Genomic DNA, 16,267 nt, shown 5'->3' with positions numbered 1-16,267 from the left:
GCAAATCAATTTATAACATTTTTGACATGCGTTTTCCTGGATTTTGTTGTTGTTATTCTGTCTCTCACTATTCAAATAAACCTACCATTAAAATTGTAGACTCATCATTTCTCTGTCAGTGGGCAAACGTACAAAATCAGCAGGGGATCAAATACTTTTTTCCCTCACTGTACAGTAGTAGTGTACAGTAGTAGTGTACAGTAGTATACAGTAGTAGTGTACAGTAGTAGTCTACCCTTCTCACCGTGTCTCTGTAGGTCTGTGCCACAGCCTGGAGGTTGCCTTCAGTGAGAATGTCCAGGGACCTGCAGAGCACCGCACAGAGCACCACACAGAGCACCGCCAGCACCATCAGCAGCAGTAGCAGCAGCCATGATGGTGGCGACGGTGGTGATGGTGGTGATGGTGACGACGGTGGTGATGGTGGTGATGGTGGCCGTGATGGTGGCGGTGATGGTGGCGGTAATAGCGGTGATGGTGGTGGTAATGGCGGTGACGATGATGGTAGTGATCGTGGTGATGGTGGTGGTGATGGTAATGATGATGGTGGTGGTGGTGGTGATGGTGGCGACGGTAGTGATGATGGTGGTGGTGGTGGCGACGGTAGTGATGATGGTAACGATGGTGGCGGTGGTGATGGTGGTGAAGCTGACGACGATGGTGATGGTGACGACGATGGTGATGGTGACGACGGTGGTGATGGTGACGACGGTGGTGATGGTGACGACGGTGGTGATGGTGACGACGATGGTGATGGTGATGACGATGGTGATGGTGACGACGATGGTGATCGTGACGCTGGTGAGGATGACAATGGTGGTGATAGTGGTGATGATGTCCGTCTCCGTGTGTTGCCCAAGTGCGGACCGTGTCTCACCGCGTCTCACCGCGTGTCTCCGTGTTTGTCCGTGTCTCACCGTCTCACCGCGTGTCTCCGTGTTTGTCCGCGTCTCACCGTGTCTCCAGGAGGATGGGCAGGTTGTGGCAGATGAAGTGGAGGCAGGAGACGCGGAGACACGGAGACAGCACCACAGCGGTCAGCTCCAGCAGCTCACAGACATTGAGCAGCGTCACTGAGACACACGGTGAGACACACGGTGAGACACACGGTGAGACACACACGGTGAGACACACGGGGAGACACACACGGTGAGACACACACGGAAAGACACACAGGGAGACACACACGGGGAGACACACACGGTGATACACACGGGGAGACACACGGGGAGACACGCATGGGGAGACACACACGGGGAGACACGGAGACACACACGGTGAGACACACGGGGAGACACGGGTGTCTCCGCGTGTGAAGACACATTCCTCTGACCCGGTGGATAACTAAAGGACTCACGCTCACTAGAGACTGTGAATCTCAAGGGTGGTTAACTAAAGGACTCACTACAGACTGTGAATCTCAAGGGTGGTTAACTAAAGAACTCACTAGAGATGGTGAATGTCAAGGGTGGTTAACTAAAGGACTCACTAGAGACTGTGAATCTCAAGGGTGGTTAACTCAAGGACTCACTAGAGACTGTGAATATCAAGGGTGGTTAACTAAAGGACTCACGCTCACTAGAGATGGTGCATCTCAAGGGTGGTTAACTAAGGATTCACTAGGGACTGTGAATCTCAAGGGTGGTTAACTAAAGGACTCACTAGAGACGGTGAATCTCAAGGGTGGTTAACTCAAGGACTCACGCTCACTAGAGACGGTGAATCTCAAGGGTGGTTAACTAAAGGACTCACTACAGACGGTGAATCTCAAGGGTGGTTAACTAAAGGACTCACTACAGACTGAATCTCAAGGGTGGTTAACTAAAGGACTCACTAGAGATGGTGAATCTCAAGGGTGGCTAACTAAAGGACTCACTAGAGACTGTGAATCTCAAGGGTGGTTAACTAAAGGACTCACTAGAGACTGTGAATCTCAAGGGTGGTTAACTAAAGGACTCACGCTCACTACAGACAGTGAATCTCAAGGGTGGTTAACTCAAGGACTCACTAGAGACGGTGAATCTCAAGGGTGGTTAACTAAAGGACTCACTACAGACTGTGAATCTCAAGGGTGGTTAACTAAAGGACTCACTAGAGATGGTGAATCTCAAGGGTGGTTAACTAAAGGACTCACTAGAGACTGTGAATCTCAAGGGTGGTTAACTAAAGGACTCACGAGAGACTGTGAATCTCAAGGGTGGTTAACTAAAGGACTCACTAGAGACTGTGAATCTCAAGGGTGGTTAACTAAAGGACTCACTAGAGACTGTGAATCTCAAGGGTGGTTAACTAAAGGACTCACTAGAGACTGTGAATCTCAAGGGTGGTTAACTAAAGGACTCACTAGAGATGGTGAATCTCAAGGGGGTTAACTAAAGGACTCACTACAGACGGTGAATCTCAAGGGTGGCTAACTAAAGGACTCACTAGAGACTGAATCTCAAGGGTGGTTAACAAAAGGACTCACTAGAGACGGTGAATCTCAAGGGTGGTTAACTAAAGGACTCACTAGAGACTGTGAATCTCAAGGGTGGTTAACTAGAGGACTCACTAGAGATTGTGAATCTCAAGGGTGGTTAACTAAAGGACTCACGAGAGACTGTGAATCTCAAGGGTGGTTAACTAAAGGACTCACTAAAGATGGTGAATCTCAAGGGTGGTTAACTAAAGGACTCACGCTCACTAGAGACTGTGAATCTCAAGGGTGGTTAACTAAAGGACTCACTAGAGACGGTGAATCTCAAGGGTGGTTAACTCAAGGACTCACGCTCACTAGAGACGGTGAATCTCAAGGGTGGTTAACTAAAGGACTCACTAGGGACTGTGAATCTCAAGGGTGGTTAACTAAAGGACTCAGTAGAGATGGTGAATCTCAAGAGTGGTTAACTAAAGGACTCACTAGGGACTGTGAATCTCAAGGGTGGTTAACTAAAGGACTCACTAGAGACGGTGAATCTCAAGAGTGGTTAACTAAAGGACTCACTAGAGACTGTGAATCTCAAGGGTGGTTAACTAAAGGACTCACTCACTAGAGACTGTGAATCTCAAGGGTGGTTAACTCAAGGACTCAAGAGAGACTGTGAATCTCAAGGGTGGTTAACTAAAGGGCTCACGCTCACTAGAGACAGTGAATCTCAAGGGTGGTTAACTAAAGGACTCACTACAGACGGTGAATCTCAAGGGGGTTAACTAAAGGACTCACTAGAGACTGTGAATCCCAAGGGTGGTTAACTAAAGGACTCACTAGAGATGGTGAATCTCAAGGGGGTTAACTAAAGGACTCACTAGAGACGGTGAATCTTAAGGGTGGTTAACTCAAGGACTCACTAGAGACTGTGAATCTCAAGGTTGGTTAACTAAAGGACGCACTCACTAGAGACGGTGAATCTCAAGGTTGGTTAACTAAAGGACGCACTCACTAGAGACTGTGAATCTCAAGGGTGGTTAACTCAAGGACTCACTAGAGATGGTGTATCTCAAGGATGGTTAACTAAAGGACTCACTAGAGACTGTGAATCTCAAGGGTGGTTAACTCAAGGACTCACGCTCACTAGAGACAGTGAATCTCAAGGGTGGTTAACTCAAGGACTCACTAGAGACTGTGAATCTCAAGGGTGGTTAACTCAAGGACTCACGTGTTCGTGACAAGGAATCTTCGCACTTTCGCTTGAGGCGGGCGATGAGGAGCTGGTCGGCAACGAGGAGAAGACGACTCACAAACTCGACGCTCTCGCCTCCTGCACACCGCCGTCATCATCGTCAACATCATCAACATCGTCATCAACATCATCATCGTCGTCATCATCGTCATCATCAACGTCATCATCATCATCAACATCATCATCGTCATCAACAACAACGTCATCATCAACATCATCATCAACATCGTCGTCATCAACAACGTCATCAGCATCATCATCATTATCGTCATCATCATCAGCGTCATCATCAACATCATCGTCATCATCAACGTCATCATCAACATTGTCATCAACAACCTCAACGTCGTCATCAACAATGTCATCAGCGTTATCATCAACATCATCATCATCATCGTCTTCATCATCATCATCATCATCAGCGTCATCATCAACATTGTCGTCGTCAACGTCATCAACGTCATCAGCGTCATCAACAACATCATCATCGTCATCATCAACATCGTCGTCATCAACAACAACGTCATCAGCGTCATCAACATCATCATCTCTAGATTTGAAGCTTTCGTGACTGCAAGGATCCATACTCTTTGGTTCTATTCGGTTAAGTCACGTAGGTAAAAATAAAACAACAAAAAATCACGACGTTTCGGCCACAACACAAGTGGCCTTCATCAGGTGAAGGGACTGGACTGTCCAGAGGACAGCGTTGTCCTCCGGACAGTCCAGGACAGCGTTGTCCTCTGGACAGTCCAGTCCCTTCACCTGATGAAGGCCACTTGTGTTGTGGCCGAAACGTCGTGATTTTTTGTTGTTTCATTTTTTACTTACGTGACTTTACCGAATAGAACCAAAGAGTATCATCATCGTCATCATCAACATCGTCGTCATCAACAACAACAACGTCATCAGCGTCATCGTCAACATTGTCGTCAACATTATCGTCATCATCAACACCATCGTCATCATCATAATCAAGATCATCAACCCACAGAGACACCTATAGACACCCACAGAGACCCATACAGACCCACAGAGCCCCATAGACACTCACAGAGACCCATACAGACCCACAGACACCCATAGACACTCACAGAGACCCATACAGACCCACAGAGCCCTATAGACACCCACAGAGACCCATACAGACCCACAGACACCCATAGACACTCACAGAGACCCATACAGACCCACAGAGCCCCATAGACACCCACAGGGACCCATACAGACCCATACAGACCCACAGAGCCCCACAGACACCCACAGAGACCCATATAGACTCACAGAGACCCATAGACACTCACAGAGACTCATACAGACCCACAGAGACCCATACAGACCCACAGAGACCCATACAGACCCACAGAGACCCATAGACACTCACAGAGACCCATACAGACCCACAGAGACCCATACAGACCCACAGAGACCCATAGACACTCACAGAGACCCATACAGACCCACAGAGCCCCATAGACACTCAAAGAGACCCATAGAGACCCACAGAGCCCCATACACCCACAGGGACCCATACAGACCCACAGAGCCCCATAGACACCCACAGAGACCCATACAGACCCACAGAGCCCCATAGACACCCACAGAGACCCATACAGACCCACAGAGCCCCATAGACACCCACAGACACCCATACAGACCCACAGAGACCCATATACACTCACAGAGACCCATACAGACCCAGAGACACCCATAGATACCCACAGGGACCCATACAGACTCAAAGAGACCCATACAGACCCACAGAGCCCCATAGACACTCACAGAGACCCATACAGACCCAGAGACACCCATAGATACCCACAGGGACCCATACAGACCCACAGACACTCACAGAGACCCATACAGACCCACAGAGACCCATACAGACCCACAGAGACCCATAGACACCCATAGAGACCCATGCAGACCCACAGAGCCCCATACAGACCCACAGAGCCCCATAGACACCCACAGAGCCCCATTGATACCTACAGAGACCCATACAGACCCACAGAGACCCATAGACACCCACAGAGACCCATAGACACGCACAGAGACCAATACAGACCCACAGACACCCATAGACACCCATAGACACCCACAGAGCCCCACAGAGACTCACAGAGCCCCACACTAAAACTAAACTAAGTTTATGTCACCAGGTGTAAGACCCCGCTGAGCTACTGTGTAAATATTTTAATGACAGCTCAACCACGTGACTGATATCATCATCACGTAACTGATAGCATCATTATCATCACGTGGTCATTGATAGCAGCAGACAAAGATTCTGAACTCGTGGTGACGTTGATTCTAAATGTGGAGGGAAAAACCGGAGGACCCGGAGAGAAAAATCCACACAGCGACCACCACGGGGAGAGAGACGCAGACTCCAAATACACAGCAGCAGCAGCATCGCCAGGGTCAGGATCGAACCCACGTCCTCACTGTGTACCACCACGGTGGGAGCTGTGTGTGTGTCTCTCACCACAGTGGGAGCTGTGTGTGTGTCTCTCACCACAGTGGGAGCTGTGTGTGTGTCTCTCACCACACGTGGGAGCTGTGTGTGTGTCTCTCTCACTACACGTGGGAGCTGTGTGTGTGTGTCTCTCACCACAGTGGGAGCTGTGTGTGTGTCTCTCACCACAGTGGGAGCTGTGTGTGTGTGTCTCACCACAGTGGGAGCTGTGTGTGTGTGTCTCTCACCACACGTGGGAGCAGTGTGTGTCTCTCACCACCAGTGGGAGCTGTGTGTGTCTCTCACCACACGTGGGAGCTGTGTGTGTGTCTCTCACCACACGTGGGAGCTGTGTGTGTGTCTCTCACCACACGTGGGAGCTGTGTGTGTGTGTCTCTCACCACAGTGGGAGCTGTGTGTGTGTGTGTCTCTCACCACACGTGGGAGCTGTGTGTGTGTGTCTCTCACCACAGTGGGAGCTGTGTGTGTGTGTGTCTCTCACCACCAGTGGGAGCTGTGTGTGTGTGTGTCTCTCACTACACGTGGGAGCTGTGTGTGTGTCTCTCACCACAGTGGGAGCTGTGTGTGTGTGTCTCTCACCACAGTGGGAGCTGTGTGCGTGTGTCTCTCACCACACGTGGGAGCTGTGTGTGTATGTCTCTCACCATACGTGGGAGCTGTGTGTGTGTGCGTCTCTCACCACACGTGGGAGCTGTGCGTGTCTCTCATCACCAGTGGGAGCTGTGTGTGTGTGTCTCTCACCACCAGTGGGAGCTGTGTGTGTGTGCGTCTCTCACCACCAGTGGGAGCTGTGTGTGTGTGTCTCTCACCACACGTGGGAGCTGTGTGTGTCTCTCACCACACGTGGGAGCTGTGTGTGTGTGTCTCACCACACTTGGGAGCTGTGTGTGTGTCTCTCACCACACGTGGGAGCTGTGTGTGTGTGTCTAACCACACTTGGGAGCTGTGTGTGTGTCTCTCTCACTACACGTGGGAGCTGTGTGTGTGTCTCTCTCACCACAGTGGGAGCTGTGTGTGTGCGTCTCTCACCACACGTGGGAGCTGTGTGTGTGTCTCACCACACTTGGGAGCTGTGTGTGTGTCTCTCTCACTACACGTGGGAGCTGTGTGTGTGTATCTCTCACCACACTTGGGAGCTGTGTGTGTGTCTCTCTCACTACACGTGGGAGCTGTGTGTGTGTGTCTCTCACCACAGTGGGAGCTGTGTGTGTGTGTCTCTCACCACAGTGTGAGCTGTGTGTGTGTGTCTCTCACCACAGTGGGAGCTGTGTGTGTGTGCATCTCTCATCACAGTGGGAGCTGTGTGTCTCTCACCACAGTGGGAGCTGTATGTGTGTGTGTCTCTCACCACAGTGGGAGCTGTGTGTGTGTCTCTCTCACCACAGTGGGAGCTGTGTGTGTGTGTCTCTCACTGCAGTGGGAGCTGTGTGTGTGTGTCTCTCACTACACGTGGGAGCTGTGTGTGTGTGTGTCTCACCACACGTGGGATCTGTGCGTATTTGTGTCTCACCACAGTGGGAGCTGTGTGTGTGTGTCTCTCTCACCACACTTGGGAGCTGTGTGTGTGTCTCTCTCACTACACGTGGGAGCTGTGTGTGTGTGTCTCTCACCACAGTGGGATCTGTGTGTGTTTGTCTCTCACCACAGTGGGAGCTGTGTGTGTGTGTCTCTCACCACACGTGGGAGCTGTGTGTGTGTGTCTCTCACGACACGTGCGAGCTGTGTGTGTGTCTCTCACCACAGTGGGAGCTGTGTGTGTGTCTCTCACCACAGTGGGAGCTGTGTGTGTGTCTCTCACCACAGTGGGAGCTGTGTGTGTGTCTCTCACCACAGTGGGAGCTGTGTGTGTGCATCTCTCATCATAGTGGGAGCTGTGTGTGTGCATCTCTCACCACAGTGGGAGCTGTGTGTGTGCATCTCTCACCACAGTGGGAGCTGTGTGTGTGTCTCTCACCACACGTGGGAGCTGTGTGTGTGTGTGTCTCTCACCACAGTGGGAGCTGTGTGTGTGTGTCTCTCACCACAGTGGGAGCTGTGTGTGTGTGTGTGTCTCTCTCACCACAGTGGGAGCTGTGTGTGTGCATCTCTCACCACAGTGGGAGCTGTGTGTGTGTCTCTCTCACCACAGTGGGAGCTGTGTGTGTTTGTCTCTCACCGCAGTGGGAGCTGTGTGTGTGTGTCTCTCACCACCAGTGGGAGCTGTGTGTGTGTCTCTCACCACAGTGGGAGCTGTGTGTGTGCGTCTCTCACCACAGTGGGAGCTGTGTTGTGTGTGTGTCTCTCAACACAGTGGGAGCTGTGTGTGTGTGTCTCTCTCACCACACTTGGGAGCTGTGTGTGTCTCTCTCACTACACGTGGAAGCTGTGTGTGTGTGTCTCTCACCACAGTGGGAGCTGTGTGTGTTTGTCTCTCACCACAGTGGGAGCTGTGTGTGTGTGTGTCTCTCACCACCAGTGGGAGCTGTGTGTGTGTGTGTGTCTCACTACACGTGGGAGCTGTGTGTGTGTCTCTCACCACAGTGGGAGCTGTGTGTGTGTGTCTCTCACCACAGTGGGAGCTGTGTGCGTGTGTCTCTCACCACACGTGGGAGCTGTGTGTGTATGTCTCTCACCATACGTGGGAGCTGTGTGTGTGTGCGTCTCTCACCACACGTGGGAGCTGTGCGTGTCTCTCATCACCAGTGGGAGCTGTGTGTGTGTGTCTCTCACCACCAGTGGGAGCTGTGTGTGTGTGCGTCTCTCACCACCAGTGGGAGCTGTGTGTGTGTGTCTCTCACCACACGTGGGAGCTGTGTGTGTCTCTCACCACACGTGGGAGCTGTGTGTGTGTGTCTCACCACACTTGGGAGCTGTGTGTGTGTCTCTCACCACACGTGGGAGCTGTGTGTGTGTGTCTAACCACACTTGGGAGCTGTGTGTGTGTCTCTCTCACTACACGTGGGAGCTGTGTGTGTGTCTCTCTCACCACAGTGGGAGCTGTGTGTGTGCGTCTCTCACCACACGTGGGAGCTGTGTGTGTGTCTCACCACACTTGGGAGCTGTGTGTGTGTCTCTCTCACTACACGTGGGAGCTGTGTGTGTGTCTCTCACCACACTTGGGAGCTGTGTGTGTGTCTCTCTCACTACACGTGGGAGCTGTGTGTGTGTGTCTCTCACCACAGTGGGAGCTGTGTGTGTGTGTCTCTCACCACAGTGTGAGCTGTGTGTGTGTGTCTCTCACCACAGTGGGAGCTGTGTGTGTGCATCTCTCATCACAGTGGGAGCTGTGTGTCTCTCACCACAGTGGGAGCTGTGTGTGTGTGTGTCTCTCACCACAGTGGGAGCTGTGTGTGTGTCTCTCTCACCACAGTGGGAGCTGTGTGTGTCTCTCACTGCAGTGGGAGCTGTGTGTGTGTGTCTCTCACTACACGTGGGAGCTGTGTGTGTGTGTGTCTCACCACACGTGGGATCTGTGTGTATTTGTCTCTCACCACAGTGGGAGCTGTGTGTGTGTGTGTCTCTCTCACCACACTTGGGAGCTGTGTGTGTGTCTCTCTCACTACACGTGGGAGCTGTGTGTGTGTGTCTCTCACCACAGTGGGATCTGTGTGTGTTTGTCTCTCACCAAAGTGGGAGCTGTGTGTGTGTGTCTCTCACCACACGTGGGAGCTGTGTGTGTGTGTCTCTCACCACACGTGGGAGCTGTGTGTGTGTGTCTCTCACCACAGTGGGAGCTGTGTGTGTGCATCTCTCATCACAGTGGGAGCTGTGTGTGTGTGTCTCTCACCACACGTGGGAGCTGTGTGTGTGTGTGTCTAACCACACTTGGGAGCTGTGTGTGTGTCTCTCTCACCACAGTGGGAGCTGTGTGTGTGCGTCTCTCACCACACGTGGGAGCTGTGTGTGTGTCTCACCACACTTGGGAGCTGTGTGTGTGTCTCTCTCACTACACGTGGGAGCTGTGTGTGTGTGTCTCTCACCACAGTGGGAGCTGTGTGTGTGTGTCTCTCACCACAGTGTGAGCTGTGTGTGTGTGTCTCTCACCACAGTGGGAGCTGTGTGTGTGCATCTCTCATCACAGTGGGAGCTGTGTGTCTCTCACCACAGTGGGAGCTGTGTGTGTGTGTGTCTCTCACCACAGTGGGAGCTGTGTGTGTGTCTCTCTCACCACAGTGGGAGCTGTGTGTGTGTGTCTCTCACTGCAGTGGGAGCTGTGTGTGTGTGTCTCTCACTACACGTGGGAGCTGTGTGTGTGTGTGTCTCACCACACGTGGGATCTGTGTGTATTTGTCTCTCACCACAGTGGGAGCTGTGTGTGTGTGTCTCTCTCACCACACTTGGGAGCTGTGTGTGTGTCTCTCTCACTACACGTGGGAGCTGTGTGTGTGTGTCTCTCACCACAGTGGGATCTGTGTGTGTTTGTCTCTCACCACAGTGGGAGCTGTGTGTGTGTGTCTCTCACCACACGTGGGAGCTGTGTGTGTGTGTGTCTCTCACGACACGTGGGAGCTGTGTGTGTGTCTCTCACCACAGTGGGAGCTGTGTGTGTGTCTCTCACCACAGTGGGAGCTGTGTGTGTGTCTCTCACCACAGTGGGAGCTGTGTGTGTGCATCTCTCATCATAGTGGGAGCTGTGTGTGTGCATCTCTCACCACAGTGGGAGCTGTGTGTGTGCATCTCTCACCACAGTGGGAGCTGTGTGTGTGTCTCTCACCACACGTGGGAGCTGTGTGTGTGTGTGTCTCTCACCACAGTGGGAGCTGTGTGTGTGTGTCTCTCACCACAGTGGGAGCTGTGTGTGTGTGTGTGTCTCTCTCACCACAGTGGGAGCTGTGTGTGTGCATCTCTCACCACAGTGGGAGCTGTGTGTGTGTCTCTCTCACCACAGTGGGAGCTGTGTGTGTTTGTCTCTCACCGCAGTGGGAGCTGTGTGTGTGTGTCTCTCACCACCAGTGGGAGCTGTGTGTGTGTCTCTCACCACAGTGGGAGCTGTGTGTGTGCGTCGCTCACCACAGTGGGAGCTGTGTTGTGTGTGTGTCTCTCAACACAGTGGGAGCTGTGTGTGTGTGTGTCTCTCTCACCACACTTGGGAGCTGTGTGTGTCTCTCTCACTACACGTGGAAGCTGTGTGTGTGTGTCTCTCACCACAGTGGGAGCTGTGTGTGTTTGTCTCTCACCACAGTGGGAGCTGTGTGTGTGTCTCTCACCACCAGTGGGAGCTGTGTGTGTGTGTCTCTCACCACAGTGGGAGCTGTGTGTGTGCGTCTCTCACCACAGTCGGAGCTGTGTTGTGTGTGTGTCTCTCACCACAGTGGGAGCTGTGTGTGTGTGTCTCTCTCACTACACGTGGGAGCTGTGTGTGTGTGTCTCTCACCACAGTGGGAGCTGTGTGTGTGTCTCTCACCACAGTGGGAGCTGTGTGTGTGTGTCTCTCACCACCAGTGGGAGCTGTGTGTGTGTGTCTCTCACTACCAGTGGGAGCTGTCGGTGTGTGTCTCTCACCACCAGTGGGAGCTGTGTGTGTGTGTGTCTCTCACCACAGTGGGAGATGTGTGTGTGTGTGTCTCTCACCACAGTGGGAGCTGTGTGTGTGTGTGTCTCTCACCACAGTGGGAGCTGTGTGTGTGTGTCTCTCACTGCAGTGGGAGCTGTGTGTGTGTGTGTCTCTCACCACACGTGGGAGCTGTGTGTGTGTGTCTCTCACCACAGTGGGAGCTGTGTGTGTGCGTCTCTCACCACAGTGGGAGCTGTGTGTGTGTGTCTTCTCACCACAGTGGGAGCTGTGTGTGTGTGTGTCTCTCACCACAGTGGGAGCTGTGTGTGTGTCTCTCACCACAGTGGGAGCTGTGTGTGTGTGTCTCTCACCACACGTGGGAGATGTGTGTGTGTGTCTCTCACCACACGTGAGAGCTGTGTGTGTGTGTCTCTCACCACACGTGGGAGCTGTGTGTGTCTCTCACCACACGTGGGAGCTGTGTGTGTGCGTCTCTCACCACAGTGGGAGCTGTGTGTGTGTGTCTCTCACCACACGTGGGAGCTGTGTGTGTCTCTCACCACACGTGGGAGATGTGTGTGTGTGTCTCTCACCACAGTGGGAGCTGTGTGTGTGTGTCTCTCACCACAGTGGGAGCTGTGTGTGTGCGTCTCTCACCACAGTGGGAGCTGTGTGTGTGTGTCTCTCACCACAGTGGGAGCTGTGTGTGTGTGTCTCTCACTACTGTGGGAGCTGTGTGTGTGTCTCTCATCACAGTGGGAGCTGTGTGTGTGTGTCTCTCACCACAGTGGGAGCTGTGTGTGTGTGTCTCTCACCACAGTGGGAGCTGTGTATGTGTGTCTCTCACCACAGTGGGAGCTGTGTGTGTGTGTCTCTCACCACCAGTGGGAGCTGTGTGTGTGTCTCTCACCACCAGTGGGAGCTGTGTGTGTCTCTCACCACAGTGGGAGCTGTGTGTGTGTCTCTCACCACAGTGGGAGCTGTGTGTGTGTGTCTCTCACCACCAGTGGGAGCTGTGTGTGTGTGTCTCTCACCACAGTGGGAGCTGTGTGTGTGTCTCTCACCACAGTAAGAGCTGTGTGTGTGTGCGTCTCTCACCGTCCATGCGAGGGGCTGTGTCGGTGTAGAGGAAGGAGAGGATTTCGTCCAGCAAGTCGGAGGTCACGGGGAGGGGCAGCAGGGCAGAGGTTGCCTGGAACATCGTCGTCAACATCGTCAACATCGTCGTCAACATCGTCGTCAACATCGTCATCTTCACCACCGTCAACGTCGTCATCTTCACCACCGTCACATTGTCATCTTCACCACCGTCAACATCGTCATCTTCACCACCGTCAACAACGTCATCTTCACCACCGTCAACGTCGTCATCTTCACCACCGTTAACGTCGTCATCTTCACCACCGTTAACGTGGTCAACAACGTCGTCAACAACGTCATCTTCAGCACCGTCAACAACGTCAACGTCGTCAACATCGTCATCTTCACCACCGTCAACAACGTCGTCAACAACGTCGTCAACAACGTCGTCAACGTCGTCAACGTCGTCAACATCGTCGACAACGCCATCTTCACCACCGTCAACAACATCGTTGTCAACGTCGTTAACATCGTCATCTTCACCACCGTCAACATCGTCAACATCGTCATCTTCACCACCGTCAACAACGTCGTCAACAACGTCGTCAACATCGTCATCTTCACCACCGTCAACAACATCATCAACATCGTCAACATCGTCATCTTCACCACCGTTAATGTCGTCAACAACGTCGTCAACGTCGTCAACATCGTCAACATCGTCAACATCGTCAACAACGTCGTCAACATCGTCATCTTCACCATCGTTAACGTCGTCAAAAACGTCAACATCTTCACCATCGTCAACAACATCGTCAACATCGTCATCTTCACCACCGTCAACATCTTCATCTTCACCACCGTCAACATCGTCGTCAACAACGTCGTCAACATCTTCACCACCGTCAACAACGTCGTCAACAACATCGTCAACGTCGTTAACAACGTCATCTTCACCACCGTCAACATCGTCAACAACGTCCTCAACATCGTCATCTTCACCACCATTAACGTCGTCAACAACGTCGTCAACATCGTCATCTTCACCACCATTAAGTCTCCCGATGTCGAAGTCTCCCCCCGTGTCTCAATGATTCTACACACACAGAGCGTCACACAGAGCGTCTTACAGAGCGTCTTACAGAGCGTCACACAGAGCGTCTTACAGAGCGTCTTGCAGAGCGTCACACAGAGCGTCACACAGAGTGTCTTACAGAGAGTCTTACAGAGCGTCTTACAGAGCGTCTTACAGAGCGTCACACAGAGCGTCTTACAGAGCGTCACACAGAGCGTCACACAGAGCATCTTACAGAGCGTCTCACAGAGCGTCACACAGAGCGTCACACAGTGTCTTACAGAGCGTCACACAGAGCGTCTTACAGAGCGTCACACAGAGCGTCACACAGAGCGTCTTACAGAGCGTCACACAGAGTGTCACACAGAGCGTCTTACAGAGAGTCTTACAGAGCGTCACACAGAGTGTCACACAGAGCGTCTTACAGAGAGTCTTACAGAGTGTCACACAGAGCGTCACACAGAGCGTCACACAGAGCATCTTACAGAGCGTCTCACAGAGCGTCACACAGAGCGTCACACAGTGTCTTACAGAGCGTCACACAGAGCGTCTTACAGAGCGTCACACAGAGCGTCACACAGAGCGTCACACAGAGCGTCACACAGAGCGTCACACAGAGCATCTTACAGAGCGTCACACAGAGTGTCACACAGAGCGTCTTACAGAGAGTCTTACAGAGCGTCACACAGAGCGTCACACAGAGCGTCACACAGAGCATCTTACAGAGCGTCTCACAGAGCGTCACACAGAGCGTCACACAGTGTCTTACAGAGCGTCACACAGAGCGTCTTACAGAGCGTCACACAGAGCGTCACACAGAGCGTCTTACAGAGCGTCACACAGAGCGTCACACAGAGCGTCACACAGTGTCTTACAGAGCGTCACACAGAGCGTCTTACAGAGCGTCACACAGAGCGTCACACAGAGCGTCACACACAGCGTCACACACAGCGTCACACAGAGCGTCTTACAGAGCGTCACACAGAGCGTCACACAGAGCGTCACACAGAGCGTCTTTCAGAGCGTCACACAGAGAGTCTTACAGAGCGTCACACAGAGCGTCACACAGAACGTCACACAGAGCGTCACACAGAGCGTCACACAGAGCGTCTTACAGAGCGTCACACAGAGAGTCTTACAGAGTGTCTCACAGAGCGTCACACAGAGCGTCTTACAGAGCGTCACACAGAGCGTCACACAGAGAGTCTTACAGAGCTTCACACAGAGAGTCTTACAGAGCGTCACACACACAGCGTCACACAGAGCGTCACACAGAGTGTCACACAGAGCGTCACACAGAGCGTCACACAGAGCGTCTTACAGAGCGTCACACAGAGCGTCTTACAGAGCGTCACACAGAGCGTCACACAGAGCGTCACACAGAGCGTCACACAGAGCGTCACACAGAGCGTCTCTCTGCCCACGAGTGTCTCACCTCCATCCAGTTGTTTCCAAGCATGTGGTCAAAATACTCTGTGGAGAGAGGGGGGGTGGGGAGAGGCACGGGGGGGGTGGGGGGGGTGGGTGGGGGGGGGGAGAGGCACGGGGGGGGTGGGGGGGGGTGGGTGGGGGGTGGGGAGAGGCACGGGGGGGGTGGGGGGGTGGGTGGGGGGGGGGAGAGGCACGGGGGGGGTGGGGGGGGGTGGGTGGGGGGTGGGGAGAGGCACGGGGGGGGTGGGGGGGGTGGGTGGGGGGAGAGGCACGGGGGGGGGTGGGGAGAGGCACAGGGGGGGTGGGGGGGAGAGGCACGGGGGGGGAGGGGAGAGGCACGGGGGTGGGGGGGGGTGGGGAGAGGCACGGGGGGGTGGGGTGGGGAGAGGCACGGGGGGGGGGGGGAGAGGCACGGGGGGGGAGGGGAGAGGCACGGGGGTGGGGGGGGGGGTGGGGAGAGGCACGGGGGGGGGGAGAGGCACGGGGGGGGGGGGGTGGGGGTGGGGAGAGGCACGGGGGGGTGGGTGGGGCGTGGGGAGAGGCACGGGGGTGGGGGGGGGGCACGGGGGTGGGGGGGGAGAGGCACGGGGTGGGGGGAGGGGAGAGGCACGGGGTGGGGGGAGGGGAGAGGCACGGGGTGAGGGGTGGGGGGGGAGAGGCACGGGGGGGTGGGTGGGGGGTGTTGAGGGGTTATCGTCGTAATTCTCCCGGGGCCTCACAACAGTAGGTAGGCCCTCATCAGCAGCAAGATATTTGGATATCTTCATTTGCTCTCAATTCTCTGAAGGCTTTTGTGCTTCACTGAAGTTAATATTTGTTTTTGGCAATTCGCTGTTCTCAATAACTGATTATGTTGCTGGAAATCATGTCGATGATGATAATCATGTCGATGATGATGATAATCATGTCGATGATGATGATAATCATGTCGATGATGATAATCATGTCGATGATGATGATGATAATCACGTCGATGATGATGATGATGTCGACAATGCTTATCATGAAGTCACGTAGAATGAGAGTAAAATAATAAAATAAAACAATAACATTCTCTCGGGACGACAGGT

At 53.2% G+C, this 16,267-nt stretch overlaps 1 protein-coding gene across 1 annotated transcript in view; it reads right to left on the bottom strand.

The window, feature by feature from the left end:
• Nucleotides 1–16,267, bottom strand: part of LOC116958162 (uncharacterized) — a 67,675-nt gene that overhangs the window by 14,649 nt on the left and 36,759 nt on the right. Inside the window, exons 12-16 of the mRNA XM_032980661.2 lie at nt 15,202–15,239; nt 12,710–12,803; nt 3,636–3,737; nt 956–1,073; nt 245–305 (exon numbers count right to left, since the gene is read on the bottom strand). Coding sequence (XP_032836552.2) covers nt 245–305; nt 956–1,073; nt 3,636–3,737; nt 12,710–12,803; nt 15,202–15,239 — 413 coding nt within the window. The remainder of the gene's footprint in view (nt 1–244; nt 306–955; nt 1,074–3,635; nt 3,738–12,709; nt 12,804–15,201; nt 15,240–16,267) is intronic.

This window comes from Petromyzon marinus, chromosome 73 (assembly GCF_048934315.1).
Source record: "Petromyzon marinus isolate PM22_M1 ecotype Great Lakes invasive population chromosome 73, UKy_Petmar_22M1.pri1.0, whole genome shotgun sequence".
Classification (NCBI taxonomy): domain Eukaryota; kingdom Metazoa; phylum Chordata; class Hyperoartia; order Petromyzontiformes; family Petromyzontidae; genus Petromyzon; species Petromyzon marinus.
The sequence above is the reverse complement of the archived record's forward strand: the minus strand, read 5'-3'. Positions and strand labels throughout refer to the sequence as shown.